This window comes from Balaenoptera musculus, chromosome 19 (genome assembly GCF_009873245.2).
Source record: "Balaenoptera musculus isolate JJ_BM4_2016_0621 chromosome 19, mBalMus1.pri.v3, whole genome shotgun sequence".
NCBI classification, from domain to species: domain Eukaryota; kingdom Metazoa; phylum Chordata; class Mammalia; order Artiodactyla; family Balaenopteridae; genus Balaenoptera; species Balaenoptera musculus.
Genome location: NC_045803.1, coordinates 3,580,421 through 3,598,020, shown reverse-complemented (window position 1 = coordinate 3,598,020; position 17,600 = coordinate 3,580,421). Strand labels below are relative to the sequence as shown.

The 17,600-nt window shown below is 44.6% G+C and overlaps 1 protein-coding gene across 1 annotated transcript in view; it reads right to left on the bottom strand.

Annotated features, from left to right (window-relative positions):
• NLRP7 (NLR family pyrin domain containing 7) overlaps positions 1 to 17,566 on the bottom strand; it is a 32,808-nt gene extending 15,242 nt beyond the window's left edge. The window contains exons 1-6 of the mRNA XM_036834000.1: positions 17,469 to 17,566; positions 17,024 to 17,192; positions 5,959 to 5,989; positions 4,639 to 4,652; positions 2,947 to 4,520; positions 1,509 to 1,622 (exon numbers count right to left, since the gene is read on the bottom strand). Coding sequence (XP_036689895.1) covers positions 1,509 to 1,622; positions 2,947 to 4,520; positions 4,639 to 4,652; positions 5,959 to 5,989; positions 17,024 to 17,192; positions 17,469 to 17,566 — 2,000 coding nt within the window. The remainder of the gene's footprint in view (positions 1 to 1,508; positions 1,623 to 2,946; positions 4,521 to 4,638; positions 4,653 to 5,958; positions 5,990 to 17,023; positions 17,193 to 17,468) is intronic.
• Positions 17,567 to 17,600: the final 34 nt, after the last annotated feature.

Here is a 17,600-nt window from a genome sequence, read left to right as displayed (position 1 = left end):
AATTTCAGCACAGAGAGAGCCAGAATAAGGGAGGTGCTACTGTTCAAAGCTCCTGCCTAAAGGGTCCTAAACTCTTAGTGGAACAAATTAAATGTACCTCCTAGTTTTTATTCTCTCAGGCACACCTTATAAAACCAGAACAATGTAAACTTTTCAAAGTCATACAGAAGAAATTGCCACCTTTGCTGGCACCAACCTACGTTAGAGTTTTGTGGCCTTGTACACACAAGTCCTATGGCATTCTGAGATGAACCAGATACATGTCACCTGACATCAGCAGGTACAGTCAGCTGACGTTTGGCATAGCAATTTGTCCAAGTAAATAACACAACCTTTTCAGTGGCTTAATTAAGGCTTCTAAGGTATGTTGGTTTGGGGGAAGTTTCAATGTATCTGTGTAATTTTAAACATAACTTATAAAGTTTATCCCCTGAATACGTGCTGTGTTTTCCTTTTGTTTTTTTTTTTTTCCTTTGGGGAGTGGGGGACTCGACAGCCACATGTAAAAGAATGAAACCAGACCATTTCCTCACACCATATACAAGAATAAACTCAAAATGGATTAAAGATTTAAACTTAAGATCTGAAACCATAAAACTCCAAGAAGAAAACACGCAGTACTCTTTGACGTTGCTCTTAGAAATATTTTTTTGGATCTGTATATTCAGACAAGGAAACCAAAACAAAAAACAAATGGGACCATAAACTGAAAAGCTTTTGCAAAGTGAAGGAAACCAACAAAACAAAAAGGCAATCTACTGAATAGGAGAAGATATTTGCAAAACAATATATCCAGTAAGGGGTTAATATCCCAACTAGAGAACTCGTACAGATTAATATCAAAAAATAAACAATCCAATTAAAAATGAGTGGAGGATCTAAATAGGCATTGTTGGGAAGGAAACATACAGATAGCCAACAGATAATCACACGAAAATTATGCTCAGCATCGCTAATTGGGGAAGTGCCCATCAAAACCACAATGAGATATCACTTCACCTGACAGAATGGCTATCATCAAAAAGAACATGTGTTGGTTTAGAAGGATGTGCTAATAATCACCTGCCCAGGTGACCCACATCTTGAGTTGCTTCTGCCACAACCTACTCTACTCAGAATTTCTCAATCCCATCCCACACATTAGTCATAAGTGCACCATTGCTTCATCAACACATTCTTACTCACATATTTGAAACTTTCCTCTCTGGAATATTTCCCCAATTCCCACTCAGTTCTCCTTCTAACATGTATGTGGCTATATTTTCTATAGGCTGAGTTTTGAATACGCCCCGCAGCAGATGTATGGGAACATCCAAACTCCCAGCCAAATTTCATAAAAATGACTCAACATAATACGATTCTCCAACTAGACACATTTAAGGATAGCAATCATTTCATTTCTTTGCATTCTGAGCACCTGGCTGGTCAGAGCCTGGTTGGGCATTCCAATACTGCTCCCACATTTAAAACACCTGGGGACCACCACTGCAAGATCAGCTGCTACTTACACGACTTTCTGGAGATGACAGGTGACATGGGTTATCTGCTCACAAAGAATCCTCACTGAGGAGTGACTCAGAAAGCTTTCCCTCACATCCAGAAAGTTCAGGTTCTTGTTTGAACTGAACACAGAGCAGAGATCTGCCCAGAGATGAAGAGAATGATGGTCGTGCTGTGACCTAGGAGGAAGGCATTGACAAGAGCACCTATGAAAAGCACGTACAGGAAAAGCAACAAGAATTGGTAGGCTGCACAGCAAAGGAAAGCATCAACAAAATAAACATGAACCTACTAAATGGGAGGAAATGCTTGCATACTGTATGTCTGATAAGGGGTTAGTATCTCAAATATATAAAGAACTCATACAACTCAACTCAACAGAAAAGAAAAACTATTGTAACACGTGGGCTGAGGACCTGAATAGACATTTTTCCAAAGATGACATACAAATGGACAACAGGGACATGAAAAATATTCAACATCACTAATCATCATGGAAACACAAATCAAAACCACAGTGAGATACCATCACACCTGTAAGAATGACTATCATCGAAGACAAGTAACGGACTTCCCTGGTGGCGCAGTGGTTAAGAATCCACCTGACAATGCAAGAGACATGGGTTCAAGCCCTGGTCCGGGAAGATCCCACATGCCGCGGAGCAACTAAGCCAGCACACCACAACAAGAGAAGCCACCACAATGAGAAGCCCGCACACTGCAACGAAGAGTAGCCCCCACTCTCCACAACTAGAGAAAGCCCGCACGCAGCAACGAAGACCCAATGCAGCCAAAAATAAATAAATAAATTTATGTATTTATTTATTTAAAAAAAAAGTGGTGAGCTGAGCAAAAGGTACAAACACCCAGTTATAAAATAACTAAATCCTGGGGTGTAATGTACAGCATGGTGGCTATGTATTAAAAAAAATTTTTTTGAAAGAATTGGCAGGGAGGGAAGTTATATGAAATGTCTAGAGTGTCCTGAGCCCATTTGCCACACGGAAACTATAATACTATAATACTACAGTATTATACTATAGTATTATAGTATACTATACTATAGTATTATACTATACTATAGTATTATACTATACTATACTATAGTATTATACTATACTATACTATTATACTATACTATACTATAGTATTACACTATACTACAGTATTATAGTATATATAATATATAGTAGTATACTATAAAACTATAATACTAAAACAAAGTAAGGTTCCAAAGCCCCCATTCCTGATCTGAACATCACGTTTCCCAACTTTAATGGCGAGTTGGCAGGAAGAAATTTCAGCCAGACATTCCAGAGAATTCTGACCCTAAGCCATAGGGAGTAGTAGGGACTCTGTCCTCTTCCTAAAAGAGTGTGGGCTGAGGCTGAAGATGGGAGGACTAGTAACATTAAAAAATATGTATATTTTTAAATGGGTTCTTACCTCTCAACCTGAGCATCTGATTTCCACGTGGTATCATTCTCCAGGAATATCCTCTTTCCTACCTGCAGTGAAATTTTCTGCAAGTTTTGACAGTGTTTAAGGCAGAAAGAAGACTGCATCATTTCAAATGTATTTGTCAAGTGGATAGAAATCTCCGTGACGGGGGCCATTGTATCCTCCACAAGCTCCTCCTCCTGAGATTCATAAAGACAATACAAAACCTCCTTCATGTCCATGGTTGAGAAGGGTTTCTTCCCACGGGGCATTGATCTGCATTTCAGTAACTGCTGCTTGATCTCCATCGATACTAGACAGCCAAAAGTCGTCTCCAGCTCCATGGCCCTTTCTTCGTTGGAGAGGCCAAATACGAAGTAGCCCACCTGGGTCAGGCTGGGGTTCTTCAGCCTTCCTTCCTTGGACAGCAGCTTCTGCAAATCCCCAATGTGGCACCTGTGGCCACCCACATCCTCCTCCTCCTCCTCAGTCTCCAAGACATAGAACACGGCGGCAAGAAACTGCTGGACGCTGAGGTGGATGAAAGAGTAGCAGCCCTCGCAGTCTTTGCTCTTCTGGAGAATATTCTTGTCCAGGAAAGGACAGAGGGCAGACTCCTTTACCCCAAGTCTCCTGAGGTCTTCTCCATCAAACACAGATGTCTGTGTCCATACGCCCTCAGCAGCCAAGAGGCACACAGACTTCAGCGGAGCTTGGAGGCAATCACGGGGGCAGCTGCCGCGAGCTGCTGTGAATTGGCTGCAGAGGAAACGCAGGAACAGGGACGTGGTGGTCAGGCAGGTCGAGGCAGGGTCTTCCCCCTTCTCCATCTGCCGTTTCAGACACGTGCAGACAAGCCAGCACACAGCAGGCGCTGAGCCCATGCGGAACAGAGCTGCGTTCTTCTTCATCAAGTCAAAAGCTCGCAGGGCTTGAGTCTCCTCTTCAAAGTGCTTCAAGAAATATGCCTTTCTGTCCAGCTCCAAGAACCCCTCGATCTCTATGAAGAGTGGCTGTTCAACCAAGAGCTGGAGCTCCCTCAGGGCGCCCGGTCGGGTGGTGATCACTAAAGTGGACTTGGGTAACATTTTTCTCTTCAGCAAACTCCCCAGGAGGATGGGCACTGGCCTCTGCTTCCTCCAGTCGCCACATATGTCATGGATGAGCGCCCCCGAGGGGACTCTCAGCTCATCAAAGCCGTCGACGATGAACAGGATTTTCCGTGCTTGCGTGAGGATCCCCGGAATGGCATCCTGCAAATCCGGCCCGTTCGCAGATATCAGCTCTGCAAAAGTGCACGTCCCCTTGTGGTTGAGGTCCTTGCAGCTGAGATAGAAGGCGGAACTGGATGTCTTTGCCTGGTCGTCCTGTGTCCATTCCAGCAGCAGCTGTTTTGCCACCGTGGTTTTCCCAACGCCAGCAGGACCATGCAGCACCACTGTAAGTGGCATTGACTGTATGGACGTCTGGGGCTTCAAGTATGATATCAACTTTGGGCTTCTCTGGGTAATGTTGCTGTGGAAACCACCATCATCTCCTGGCCAAAGTGTATTCTTCCAGATAGAAAATTTCTCCATCGTGTTTCTCTCTCTCCTCTTCACCTATATTGATATGTAATGGGAGAGAATTGGGGTGGCAGTGATTACATTCAGCTGGAAAATTCATATTGTAAAGGACCAGTGTCAGGGAGGAAGTAATGTTCCTCCACCCTTCTGGGTTCTTCTGGCTGGTCTAAGAATTAAATTGACATGAGATGGATTAACAAGAGGAAAAAAAACAAAATTTTAATAACATATACATGACAGACACCCAGGAAAACTGAATTACTCACCGAAATGGCTGAAACCCTCACCTTCAATACAATCTCAGCTAAACAAAAGAAGATGTTGAGGGTAATGGTTTGGGACTTCAAAGGGGAGGAAGCAAATACACTTGGAAATGGAAAAGCAAATATTTGGTAGACACATGTTTGCTGGGCCGGCAGGAACAATGGGACCCAGAGTGCACTCTGATCTCCAGGTCCTGCTGAGTTTCCCCACCACCCTTAGCCCGTGTTCTTTGCAGACATCTCTGGTGATAGCTCTGTTCTGGGAACAGGGTCTCTATCTAAAGTCTTAAGATGGTTAAGAGGAAGTCAAAGTTTCTTCCTGAGTAGTTTGGGCCTTGATCGTTTTTCAGCTTGAAATAATCTGCATGCCAAAGAGACATTTTGGGGTGGTTAAGTTTTGCTCCCCTACACCAGAAATGAGGAACCAAGAAGAGGAAAATTACCACGCACACGACCAAACACCAAAGCTACGACTATAAGACAGTAGATCCCTGGTGGTCCAGTGGTTAAGACTCCGTGCTTCCAATGCAGGGGGTGTGGGTTCGATCCCTGATAGGGGAACTCAAGATCCTGCATGCTGCATGGCCAAAAAAAAAAAAAAAAAAAAAGGCAGTAGTTCCCCACCTGCGTTTTCTAACCCCCAAGTCTCCTTTTGCCTCTCCCAATGATACCTAGCAGGGCCCCGTGGGACTCCTGGGCACCAAGCCTTTCTGTGTCCCCCATTTCTCGATTACAGGAAATGGCCTTCATTCAGCCTCCATGACCTTCCCTGAGCTCCAAGGAGTAGATTCAAGCAGTTGTTAATTAGGGGGAAGGAGGGGATGCGAGACCAGGGAGAAACAAATAGTCAAGAGAAACATTTGTGCAGCCTTGGGGCAAGGTCCTGGTTCCCCATCAAGGAATACATACAACAATATCTTTGAGCTGTTTTGCAGATACTGCAACCCCCTCCAGGTGGGACAAGTTAACAGTTAATGATGATATGCTGCCCAAAAGCAGGTACACCCCAGACCAGTTGTAACTTGAAGGTTGATGACGCTGACTTCCGTTTACCTCACCACCAACCAATCAGAAGCAATGTCCATGAGCTGATCACGGCCTCTTTGAACCATCACCATAAAACCTCTCACTACGCTCTCCAAGGGGGCGGGGGGGGGGGCACAGTTTTGAGGGCATGAGCCCGCTGTGGCCCGCTTTGCCTGGCAAAGCAATAAAGCTATTCTTTTCTACTTCACTCAAAACTCTGTCTCCGAGATTTAATTGGGTATCGGGGTAGAGGCCAGATTCGGCTGCACCAGCTTTGAGTTATCTATTCTTTGTACTGTGAACACTTCGTTAAACCCACGTGGACGAAAGCTCGACCCACAGGGCTATTTGTGCTTCCTAGATTAGACATTATTGTAGATAAAGAGAACTTTAAGTATTCCTGAGTCTACTTTATTTTTATTATGGTAAAATACACAACAATTTTAACCACTTTAATGTGTATGATTCAGTGGCATTGAAAACACTTTCAGAGCTATGCAACCCCAACACCACTATTCAGTTCGAAGACTTTCACTGCCCCAGATACCCGACATGCATCAAGCATTCATTCCCCATTTCCCCCTTCCCCAGTCCCTGGCCATCAATAACCTGCATTCTGTCTTGGTGGATTTATCTATTTGGTATATTTCACACATGTGGAATTATAAAATGTGGCCTTTTGTGTCTGGCTTCCTTCACTTAGCATAATATGTGAGTTTCACAGAGATTCTACTATTAAGTCTGTATTGCCTTCTTGGCTCATCCATCTTAAACTGTGATGTCAAAAGTAAACCCGGGGCTTACCTGGTGGCGCAGTGGTTGAGAATCTGCCTGCCAATACAGGGGACACGGGTTCGAGCCCTGGTCTGGGAAGATCCCACATGCCGCGGAGCAACTAAGCCCGTGAGCCACAACTACTGAGCCTGCGCGTCTGGAGCCTGTGCTCCGCAACGGGAGAGGCCATGACAGTGACAGACCCGCGCACCGCGATGAAGAGTGGCCCCTGCTCGCGGCCACTGGAGAAAGCCCTCACACAGAAACGAAGACCCAACACAGCCAAAAATAAATAAATTAATTAATTAATTAATTTTTAAAAAAAAAGTAAACCCGAAGAATACACACGCTATTAGAAGTGACTGAATTGATCAGGTCTATGTGCTGGGGGGAAGAGTTACATACATATACACCAAATACCTAAGAATAAGTCTAGGATCATGCATCCGATCTCTCTCCTGAGAGCCACAAGTTTGTAAAAAAAAAAAAAAAATGTTGGGGTTAGGACTCCATGTTTTCACTGCCAAGGGCCTGTGTTCAATCCCTGGTCAGGGAACTTAAGACCCCACAAGCTGTGCCGTGTGGCACACCCAAAAAAAAAAAAAAAAGAAAGAAAGAAAAGAAATCATCAGTAAATGGAGAAATAACATTCATGAGTTGGAAGGCTCTGTATTATAGTATCAGTTCTTTCCAAATTGTTCTACAGCTTCCATTGTAGGGGAGCAAAACTTGGTACCCCAAAACGTCTCTTGAGCATGTGCATTATCTTGAGCTGAAAACAATGGAGGCCCAAAAGACTCAGGAAGAAACTTTGACTTTCCCCCTAACTTCCTAAAAAATTTTAGACAGAGGGTCTCTTCTTGGAATAGAGCTACCACCAGAGGTACGTGCAAAGAACACAAGCTAAGTGTGGCAGGGGAAACTCAGCAGAGCCTGGAGACCAGAGTCCACTCTATGTTCCTGCCTGGCTCAGCAAACACTTGTTTACCAAACATTTGCTTTTCAGTCTTCATGTGAATTGCCTTTCTCCCCTTTGAAGTCCCAAACCGCTACCCACAACGTCCTCTTTTGTCTTGAGAAATGGAATATTTCCTGCCACATCAGTAAACAAAGGATGTCACAGTCATCAGCGATTATAGCCACCAGCCACCAGTGAGCTGGTGAGCCCTGAGGGAACTCAGGATGAGAAAACGCAGGATCCTGGCCCCAGATAGCTGAGGTGCCTATCAAAGGAATGGTTTCAGTGAGCCCAGACTCTTGCATCTTCCCATACATAGAAAAGTGCTAAGTGCCTTAACTCCAGATATCTGGTTGTCTTTTATTAACGGTAACCTTTTGTTCCTACCACCTGCCCTTTGTTGCAAAACTCCTATATTTCCTAGCTCCCCCCTCGCCGCCTCAGAGCAGTTTTCTCAGGGTTACTTGAGACCCTGACTCCCAGGCTTGAAGTCCTCAGCATATCCCCCAAATATAACATAACTCTCAACTTTTAGGTGGTGAAAATATTTTTTTAGTCGACAGTCTTTAGCTGAAGATGGTACTTAAGGTAAGGGTTTGGGCCATTTTGGCCAGTTACGCAGTCTCCCTGACTCTCTCCCATTTATACATATGGTATCAAACAACTGTCCAAATTTTTTCTTGTTAATCAGTCTCATGTCAATTCTTAGGCCAGCCAGAAGAACCTAGAAGGGTAGAGGAACATTTCTTCCTCCCTGACATATTAAAACAAGATAAAACTCAACGGAAAGAAATCAAAAGATTTGGAAAAGGCACTTCAAAAAAGGAACGGCCAAATAGCCAATAAGCATACTGAAAGACCGTCAACCTCATTAGACTTCAGAGAAATGCAAATTAAGAACCTGATGAACAGAAAAACGACACCCCCATTAGAATGCTTAAAATTAAAGACGGGCACAAGCACTTCACACAATGAAGAACAACTCTTACATGGTGGTACGAGTTAAACTGAGAAAACAGGGACTTCCCTGGTGGCCCAGTGGTTGAGAATCCGCCTTCCAATGCAGGGGACACGGGTTTGAGCCCTGGTCCGGGAAGATCCCACATGCCGCGGAGCAACTAAGCCTGTGCGCCACAACTACTGAGCTTATGCTCTAGAGCCCACGAGCCACAACTACTGAGCCTGCGCACTAGAGCCCAAGCTCTGCAACAAGAGAAGTCACCACAATGAGAAGCCCACGCGTCGCAACAAAGAGTGGACCCCGCTCGCCGCAACTAGAGAAAGCCCGCGCGCAGCAACGAAGACCCAATGCAGCCAAAAATAAATAAATAGATAAATTTAAGTTGAGAAAACACCACTGCCAAACTTGCGGGTGGTTTTCGCTACAGCTAACTAAGCACATGTGCTCTATGACACAGCAATTTTACCTCCGATTAGAAACCCCACGATAATCAGTGCTATGGTCTGCAAAAGATGCATGCACATCTGTTCACAGAACCTTTATTCTTCATGTCCCCAAACTGTAGTTGTAAAAGAAACCATACAACAAGAACTCTAATTGAGTTGATTCAATGCATATCAAGTTCAAAACAAGCAAAACTAACCTATGGTGGTAGCAGTCAGAATAGTGGTTGCCTTTCCCAGACAGCTCAGAGAGAAGAGTAAACATCCACTGGAAAAGTTCTGGAAAAGTTGTCTATTGATCTGGTTAGTGATTACATGGGAGTGTGATTATATACATGAACATACACTGATGTAATCGCCAATCAAGTATGATTAGCTAACTAAGTATGATAGTAAATAGGTACAACTAGAGATTATATTTATACATATACAGACAAATGCACACAGGAAAAAATGTTTCAAAAAATCAAGAGGAAGTTAGCGTAGCTTTTTAACTTAGAAGTGACATAATAGAAGTAAAAGACAAAATATGACTACATAAGATGTTCACTTTATAAACATACCCCCTTTATCTGGATAATCTCCTTTACATTTTCTGTAATCCCTGTCTTTCTAAGGACCCACTATGATAGTCAACATCTGAGTATTTACCATGTACAGGAACTATTATAAGCTCTTCTACAGATCATATTTTTTTCTTGCAAACACCTTATTGGGTAAATTCTATTATCTATGCTTCACATGACGAATCTGAGGCTTAGGGAAGTGGTTCTCAAAGTATGGCCCGCAGACCACAGCATATCTGGGAACTCATGAAAATGCAGATTCTTAAGCCCTATCCCCAGCCCTACAAAATCAAACACTCTGGAGATGGGCCCAGAAAACCGTGTTTTTTTTTTTTTTTTTTTTATAAATTTATTTATTTATTTATTTACTTTTGGTTGTGTTGGGTCTTCGTTTCTGCGCGAGGGCTCCCTCCAGTTGCGGCGAGCGGGGGCCACTCTTCATCGCGGTGCGCGGGCCTCTCACCGTCGCGGCCTCTCCCGTTGCGGAGCACAGGCTCCAGACGCGCAGGCTCAGTAGTTGTGGCTCACGGGCCTAGCCGCTGCGCGGCATGTGGGATCTTCCCGGACCGGGGCACGAACCCGTGTCCCCTGCATTGGCAGGCGGACTCCCAACCACCGCGCCACCAGGGAAGCCCAGAAAACCGTGTTTTAACAAAGCTTCCAGGTGATTATGATAAATGCTAGTTTTAGGATCACGGGCATAGGGAAACAAAGGCCCAAGTTCTCACATTTGCTCGAGTCGAAGCCAAGATTATATCCAGGAGTTTAATTCAAGAACCTGTGCCCTCAATCACTGACACTTCCTCAATGGAACAAAAAGCAAATTAATAAACAACAATCCTCACATCCTCGGGCATTAAATGGGCAACACCGGGGAAGGTTCACAAGATGAAAAACACTGTTAAGTAAGTATGTGGGGGGAATTACACCCAATTAGAAGACTTATTGTGAAAAATGTTTCAAATCACAACATATGATCAGAGTTCACAATTGTTATATTTAATATAAAAATGCTCGTGCTAAAATGCTAAGTCAGAAGAGCACCAATAACCAAAAAGCAGCATCACACCTGTAACGTGCCAACTGGAGCAACAATCACTTCCTCAGACAGAAAAGTGCTAGAAGCATACACACCCCCAAAACCCAACGACGGTGTTTGAGTTTCCACGCCGTGGATGACTTTATCCAGTCATTGGCTCTTTTTTCAATGCTCTCTCTGATGAACATGCATTTGGTTTGGGGAAGAAAAAATGTTAAAGGGAAATGAGTCACCAGGTCATAGAAAGGCAAAGGGTAAACACACCGCCTGTCATGTTTTTCAGTTAAGATGAGAAGGAAGAAATTTCAGGAAGGTGGTGGGTGACAAGGTTAGAAGGCAGATCGAGTGGCCTGGGGACACACGGGCGTGATGGGGACGTGGGGACACACAGAGCTCTTCTTAGAAACCTGACAGGGAGAGTGAAAGCCTACATTTCAGGTTTAAGAGCCCACAGGTGAAGGGAGAGGTGAAGGTCCTTGACAAGCATACCAACGTGCGGGGGACACGAAGGCTGATGGAATTTTGGATCAGATGGTGAGGAGGAAAAAGGCTTGCGTCTGAAGACAGAACACACAGGGCAGCACAGTATGAATGAAGCAGGCCATTAAAATAGGCAGAAAGTCACCATCTCGTTCTAGCCTGAGTGCTGCTTACAGATCAATAATTTGGTTCTCACGTAACTGAAGGACGACCAGTTAGGACTGCAGGTAACACCACGAACTGCTCATTTACTCAACGAGGCAGCCCAGTACAGCAAAGCCGCATTAGAGCCACGTGGGAAAACAAGGAAGGTAAACACCCAAGACTAAATGGTGCACAGAGGTAGTTAGCTCTCCGGACCACCCAGGAGACAGAGCATGATTCCTTGAAGGAGATACTGGGGGAGAACCCGAATGAAGTCAGAGAAGGAAACAGAAGAGGAATTCCTGGTCTCGTACAAATGGGTAAGGATGAGCATCTACATTTGAGAACCCCCAGAGTGGAGAGGGACATAAACCTCTGGCTTCCTACACTAATCCTGCTCAAGTGACAGGATAAGTCATTTAATTCTAGTTCCCACTGCTAAGCCTGTTTGGCCAAGAGCCACACCTGAAACCACGCGATCCCAGGAATATAGTGGCTCCTTCCCTGAGTGAATATGTCTTGTGATTACAGCAGCAGAGACACTCACGCTTAGGTCATTCTCTCTGCGCTTACCATCGTGAAAGCGGATTGTTCCCACCCAGAATGAATAGGTGACGGGAAAAGGGGGGAGCCCGCGACTTGGGTATATTCATAGGCAGATAAAAGCAGGACTTGAGAGGTAGCCTTGAAAAATGAATAACAAAATGAGTTGATGGAGCCAAATGGACTACAGGTGAATAGCTTTACCCTTAGCGGAAAGCAGTTCTTTGATTTGTTTCGGGGTTAATTTTTCTTTTTGTTTTTTTTTTTTTTCGGCCGTGCCACGGAGCACGTGGGATCTTAGCTCCCAAACCAGGGATGGAACCCGTGCCCCCTGCAGTGGAAGCTCAGAACCTTAACCACTGGACGCCAGGGAAGCCCCAAGCAGTTCTTTATTTGAAATAGGTACAAGCAACGTAAGGGTGAAGACCAGTGCGGATAAACTTAGGACCTGAGCTGGAACAAGCCTGAAAGGCTCCGCTGTGACAGCAAAATAAAAGCAAAGGCAGGGCTTCCCTGGTGGCGCAGTGGTTGAGAGTCTGCCTGTCAATGCAGGGGACACGGGTTCGAGCCCTGGTCTGGGAAGATCCCACGTGCCGCGGAGCAACTAGGCCCGTGAGCCACAACTACTGAGCCTGCGCGTCTGGAGCCCGTGCCCCGCAACGAGAGAGGCCGCGATAGTGAGAGGCCCGCGCACCGTGATGAAGAGTGGCCCCCACTCGCCGCAACTAGAGAAAGCCCTCGCGCAGAAACGAAGACCCAACACAGCCAAAAATAAATAAATAAATAAATAAATTACTACTATTATTTTAAAAAAATAAAATAAAATAAAAGCAAAGGCAGTTGCTGAAAGGAAGCGGTATGTTGCCACCTGGAGCTACAGAATTGCTCAGGACTCTGCATCTAATTAGCAGCAGTCCTTCCCCTGGATGCTCTGTCACCACGAGCATTTGGGGGGGAAAAAAATACAAATTTATCAATTCATGACCACGTCGCTGTCCCTCACCCTTCATGACAGTGACACTTGCATCCGTCTTTTGAGATCAAGGAGTGATACCATCCCAAATTATAGATGAAATACTGAGGCTCAGACACAGTAGTCCTCTGCTCGCAATTACAGTGGGAATGCAAAGATACCGCAGGTGGGCCTGAGGGATCTCTTTGGGGTGATGGAAACGTCCTGAAATTGCGTTATAGATATGGTTGCACAACTCTGTTGTAAGTTTGCTAAAAGCCACTGTACACTTAAAACGGGTGGATTCTGCAAGATGGAAATCATACCTTAAAGAAACACTTAAAAATAGCATTGGAAGAAAAAAATTACACATGAAACCATTGGCAGCTGTTCCCCCCACTCCAAATCTCGTCTCCTCCTTATAAAGAGAGAGCTCAACTTGAGGGCTGAAAAAACCTTCTCAAAGTCTCACGCCAGCCATTCAAGCTCGCAACATTCTGTGCTAGAGACTCTACCAATATTTGCCACTGACTTACGAGATCAGACAGAGAAACAGAGTAGGTACTCACCTCCCTTCGGCTACGACTCAGTTGCAACCTGTGGGTTATTTCACGCAAAGCCAAACCTCCAACAAGAGAAATTCTTCTACCAGCCCGCACTCTGTGATTGGCCCACGGGACCTGGGGGGAGGGCAGGACTTCCTGCCCAGGGTGAAATGGCCCTCCTTATAATGATCAACCGGTGGTTCTCAATCTTTAAAATGAGACTCACATTGAAATTACCCAGGTCCTATCCTTGGTCATCCTACTTGAATTGGTCTGGGGTGGGCTTTAAGGAGCCAGGAGCCTTCAAAAACCCCCCAGGTGATTCTGCTACTGACCAGGGTTCTTGGCCTTCCCCAATCAATAGAAATTGATCAGAGGCCAGAGAAGAAATTCACGCAAGGTTTTATTGGGGCACTTGCTGCAGCAGGGGGGAGAGGAACAAACATCACGTTCCCTTGCTGACTTGCTCCCCAAGGCAGGGGGAGGGGGGAGCTCTCTCCTTATATGGGGAGAGGGTAGGGGTGTGTCCAGGGTGTCGGGCTGGAGCGGGGGCTTAGGTGGTCTGCCCACCCCTGAGGTGGTGTTTTGTGCAGGGGGCATGCTCAGTATCCTGCTTTTGCTCCCAACCCCCCACTTTTGCTCCGGGCTCTTCAAAATTGTCAGTTGCGTTTTTTGGTCTCTTTGTATCTTTTAGTCCAGAATTTGCCCCACCTGTAGGCAGGCACGCAGTTATTTTTAGTCCCATGTAGTTTCTTTGTATTTTATTGCTGGAGGAGTCCAGGCGCAAGCATTGCAGCAAAGGGTCCCAGCTCCCAGCCCGTCTCAATTCTTGTATTTTTTTTAATTTTTAAAAATTGCTGTTTACTGTGTTTTATTTATTTATTTTTAATTTTTGGCCGCACCACGCAGCATGTGGGATCTTAGTTCCCCGACCAGGGATCGAACCCACGCCCACTGCATTGGAAGGCGCATTCTTAACCACTGCACCACCAGGGGATTCCCCAGCCTGTCTCAATTCTAATGTGCAGTCTCTCTCCCAGACCAACTAGGTCAGGTTTTTCAACCTTGGCACCTAGCAATATTTTGAGATGGATGATTCTCTGTTATGGGGAGCTGTCCTGTGCATGGTAGGATGTTTAGCAACATCCTTGGTCTCTACCCACTAGATGCCAGTAGCACCATCCAGTTCTGACAACCAAAACTGTCTCCGAACTTTGTCAAATGTCCGCTGGGGAACAAAAATCACCCCTGGTTGAGAACCACTGACACAGGTGCAATTAGCTGACTCCATCATACCAAGGATATTGAAATGCATCCATATTCTATGTTAACTAAAATGTATCTGTCACAATGGTCAAGTTCATGTGTCCTACAGTTGATGGTATTCGTTACTGTTGACATTTAAGCGTGCATCCATGTCACTTATTTTGTATCAATTCTTATAGGTATTAATTTTAACTCATTTTGCCTCTTTGAGAGCCAATGTTTTTCAAGGAAAAAAAATTGAAAACCTGAGCACTCTCCAGGCTCTATGACTGGAAAATAGCCTGTGGCTAAATAACAATATTCAGTATCTTGTAATAACCTATAATGGAATATTATCAGAAAAAAATAACTGAATCACTATGCTGTGCACCTGAAACTAACAATATTGTAAATCAACTCTACTTCAATTTTTTAAAACCATAAAATTTAGTGATAACATGTCACGTACATTCTAAGCCCATTGCATGTATTACCTCATTCAATCCTCAAACAATAATATGAGGCAGGTATTGCTATTATCATAACTGTTTTTAAACCTGAGGCAGAGAGTGTGAAAGGCAGTCAAAATCTAGAGCACATACTCTTTTTTTTTTCTTTTAATACATTTATTTATTTTATTTATTTACTTTTGGCTGTGTTGGGTCTTTGTTGCTGCACACAGGCTTTCTCTAGTTGCCGGGAGTGGGAGCTACTCTCTGTTGAGGTGCGCGGGCTTCTCACTGCGGTGGCTTCTCTTGTTGCAGACCACGGGCTCTAGGCACGTGGGCTTCAGTAGTTGCAGCACGTGGGCTCAGTAGTTGTGACGCGGGCTCAGTAGTTGTGGCTCACGGGCTCTAGAGCACAGGCTCAGTAGTTGCAGCGCACGGGGCTTAGTTGCTCTGCAGCATGTGGGATCCTCCCAGACCAGGAATCGAAAACTGTGTCCCCTGTATGGGCAGGCGGATTCTCAACCACTGTGCCACCAGGGAAGCCCTAGAGCACATACTCTTAACCAGGGGTCAGCAAACTTTTTCTGCAGAGCCAGATAGTAAATACTTTCAATTTTGCAGGAAATATACTATCCGTAGCAACTACTCAATTCTGCCATTGCAGAAAGAAAGCAGCCACAGACAATATATAGCGAATGGGCTGTGTTCCAATAAAACTTTATTGACAAAAACAAGTGGTGGGCCAGATTCGGCCACTGGCCACAGGTTGCTGGTCCTTGCTGTTGTCCGTTATTCTCAACTTTCTATTTTAAATTGGAGAAATAGAGGGAAAGGGTGAGGGAGAGAGATGGGGAGAGGAAAGGAGTTAAAGGAATAAAGAAGACAGAAATGAGAATTAAATAATGTCAAGGACATTCTCCATGTCACAGTAGGTTCTCTACATAATTAAACATGTGAAATCTCCACCACACATCTGTGAAAAGGACAATATTTCAAATATACGATTGAGAATTGAAGTTCAAAGACATTGCAGACCTTGACAAAAGTCTCAGAACTATCAGGGCAGATAAACCCAGATCAGAAAGATATTAAAACCTCTTTCCAATAAAATTCTTCTCTAACAGTAGAAGGAGGTCATATCCTCCCAATGCTGCACACCAGGATTCATCAGACATTAGGGGGATCTTGTAGCCTTGGCTGATATATAAGTGACAGATATAGCTGTGTGATTTTGATCCAATGTTTATTATAGATATTCTCAGTGAGACATTTGGTCTGATACACCTGTGATAGCTAGAAGTGGGAGTTACTGAGGGAGATTTTAAATTTCTGATTTTATTTCTTTGGTTTCCCTAGAAATATTTACATTTTGCTTTATTACATGAGTCTGCTTTTTTCCAGCTTTATTGTGATATAATTGACAAATAGAAATTTTATATATTTAAGGTATACAGTGTGATATTTTGATATACATTTACATTGTGAAATGATCACCACCATCAAGCTAACACATCACCTCACATAGTGTGTGTGTGTGTGTGTGTGTGTGTGTAAGAAGTGTTTTCTATTTTGCCCTGATTTGCTGAAATTGAAAGATCTTTGGCCAGAGACGTTCTGGATATTTTTACTCAAAACATAGGAGAAAAACCTTGTAACTGTTGTCAACTTTTCTTTCTGTCTCCCTTGAAAATAAAGTGTGTAATATTATGTTTGCCCTTATCCATCAGCCTAAGCAAATGGGAATTGAAATCACATCTTGCTATGTGTCAACTTACTATTTATAAAAAGTACCTGGCACTTTGATGCTTCTATACACACACATACAACACAAACCCTGAAAATATACTTCTCCTTCACTCCGTAAAAAGTCACATCTCTCATCCTCTTTTCAAAACTCACACTTATACTTCAGAAATATTGAAATGGGGCTTCCCTGTAGCAGACTGGATACCGTCAGTCTTCTCCACTGGAGTCCTGCCTACTCCTTCCTTGGTATCTCCTGAGATTCAACCATTCCCACGGCAGAGACTGGCCTCTTGATATCCATGGGTCGCTGGGCAGAGACCAGACATACGGTTCTTGGTTGAAGACACCGTAGCATCTGTAGCTCTCTGCCTGTGTGGAAGAGACCTGATTCAAGGGGAAGATGGCCTGGTAGCCTTTGTCCTGGGGGGTGGAGCTTTGGTTCTGGGTGATGTGATCTCCGTCTTCTTTGGTGAGAAGAAATGCTTCAAACTTGATTTTGGTGAAACACTGCAACTTCACATCCTCCCCAGGAGTCACCACAGTGCCAGCCATGCTGGAGAGGGAGGGTTTCTCATAAACGCCGGAGAAAGAAGGAAGTTTGGTGATAAAGGGAAGGGCCACGTATGCACCGTCCCTTTTTGTTCCCTGGGAGCAGACGTGGCTTTGGCTTCTCTCCCCTCCTCGCCCCACCCTGAGGAAATCTGTCTCGGCATCATCCCTGAGTGCTTCCTAAGGATAGAGGCTTGGTCCTCCGTGCTGCAAATCCCCACAGCCCGGTTCTTCCCTCCACAGAGGGGTCAGTTCTGGCTCTGCTGCCTCTGTGTCTCACTCACCGGTCATCAGCAGCTGCAGGGGGTCACTGAACTGGGACCAGTGGTCTCCACTCTGATAGGAACAGTGGTACAGCCCTGCCTTGTCTGCTGTCATCTCTAGACAGGTAGATTACAAAGGGAGAGGGTTT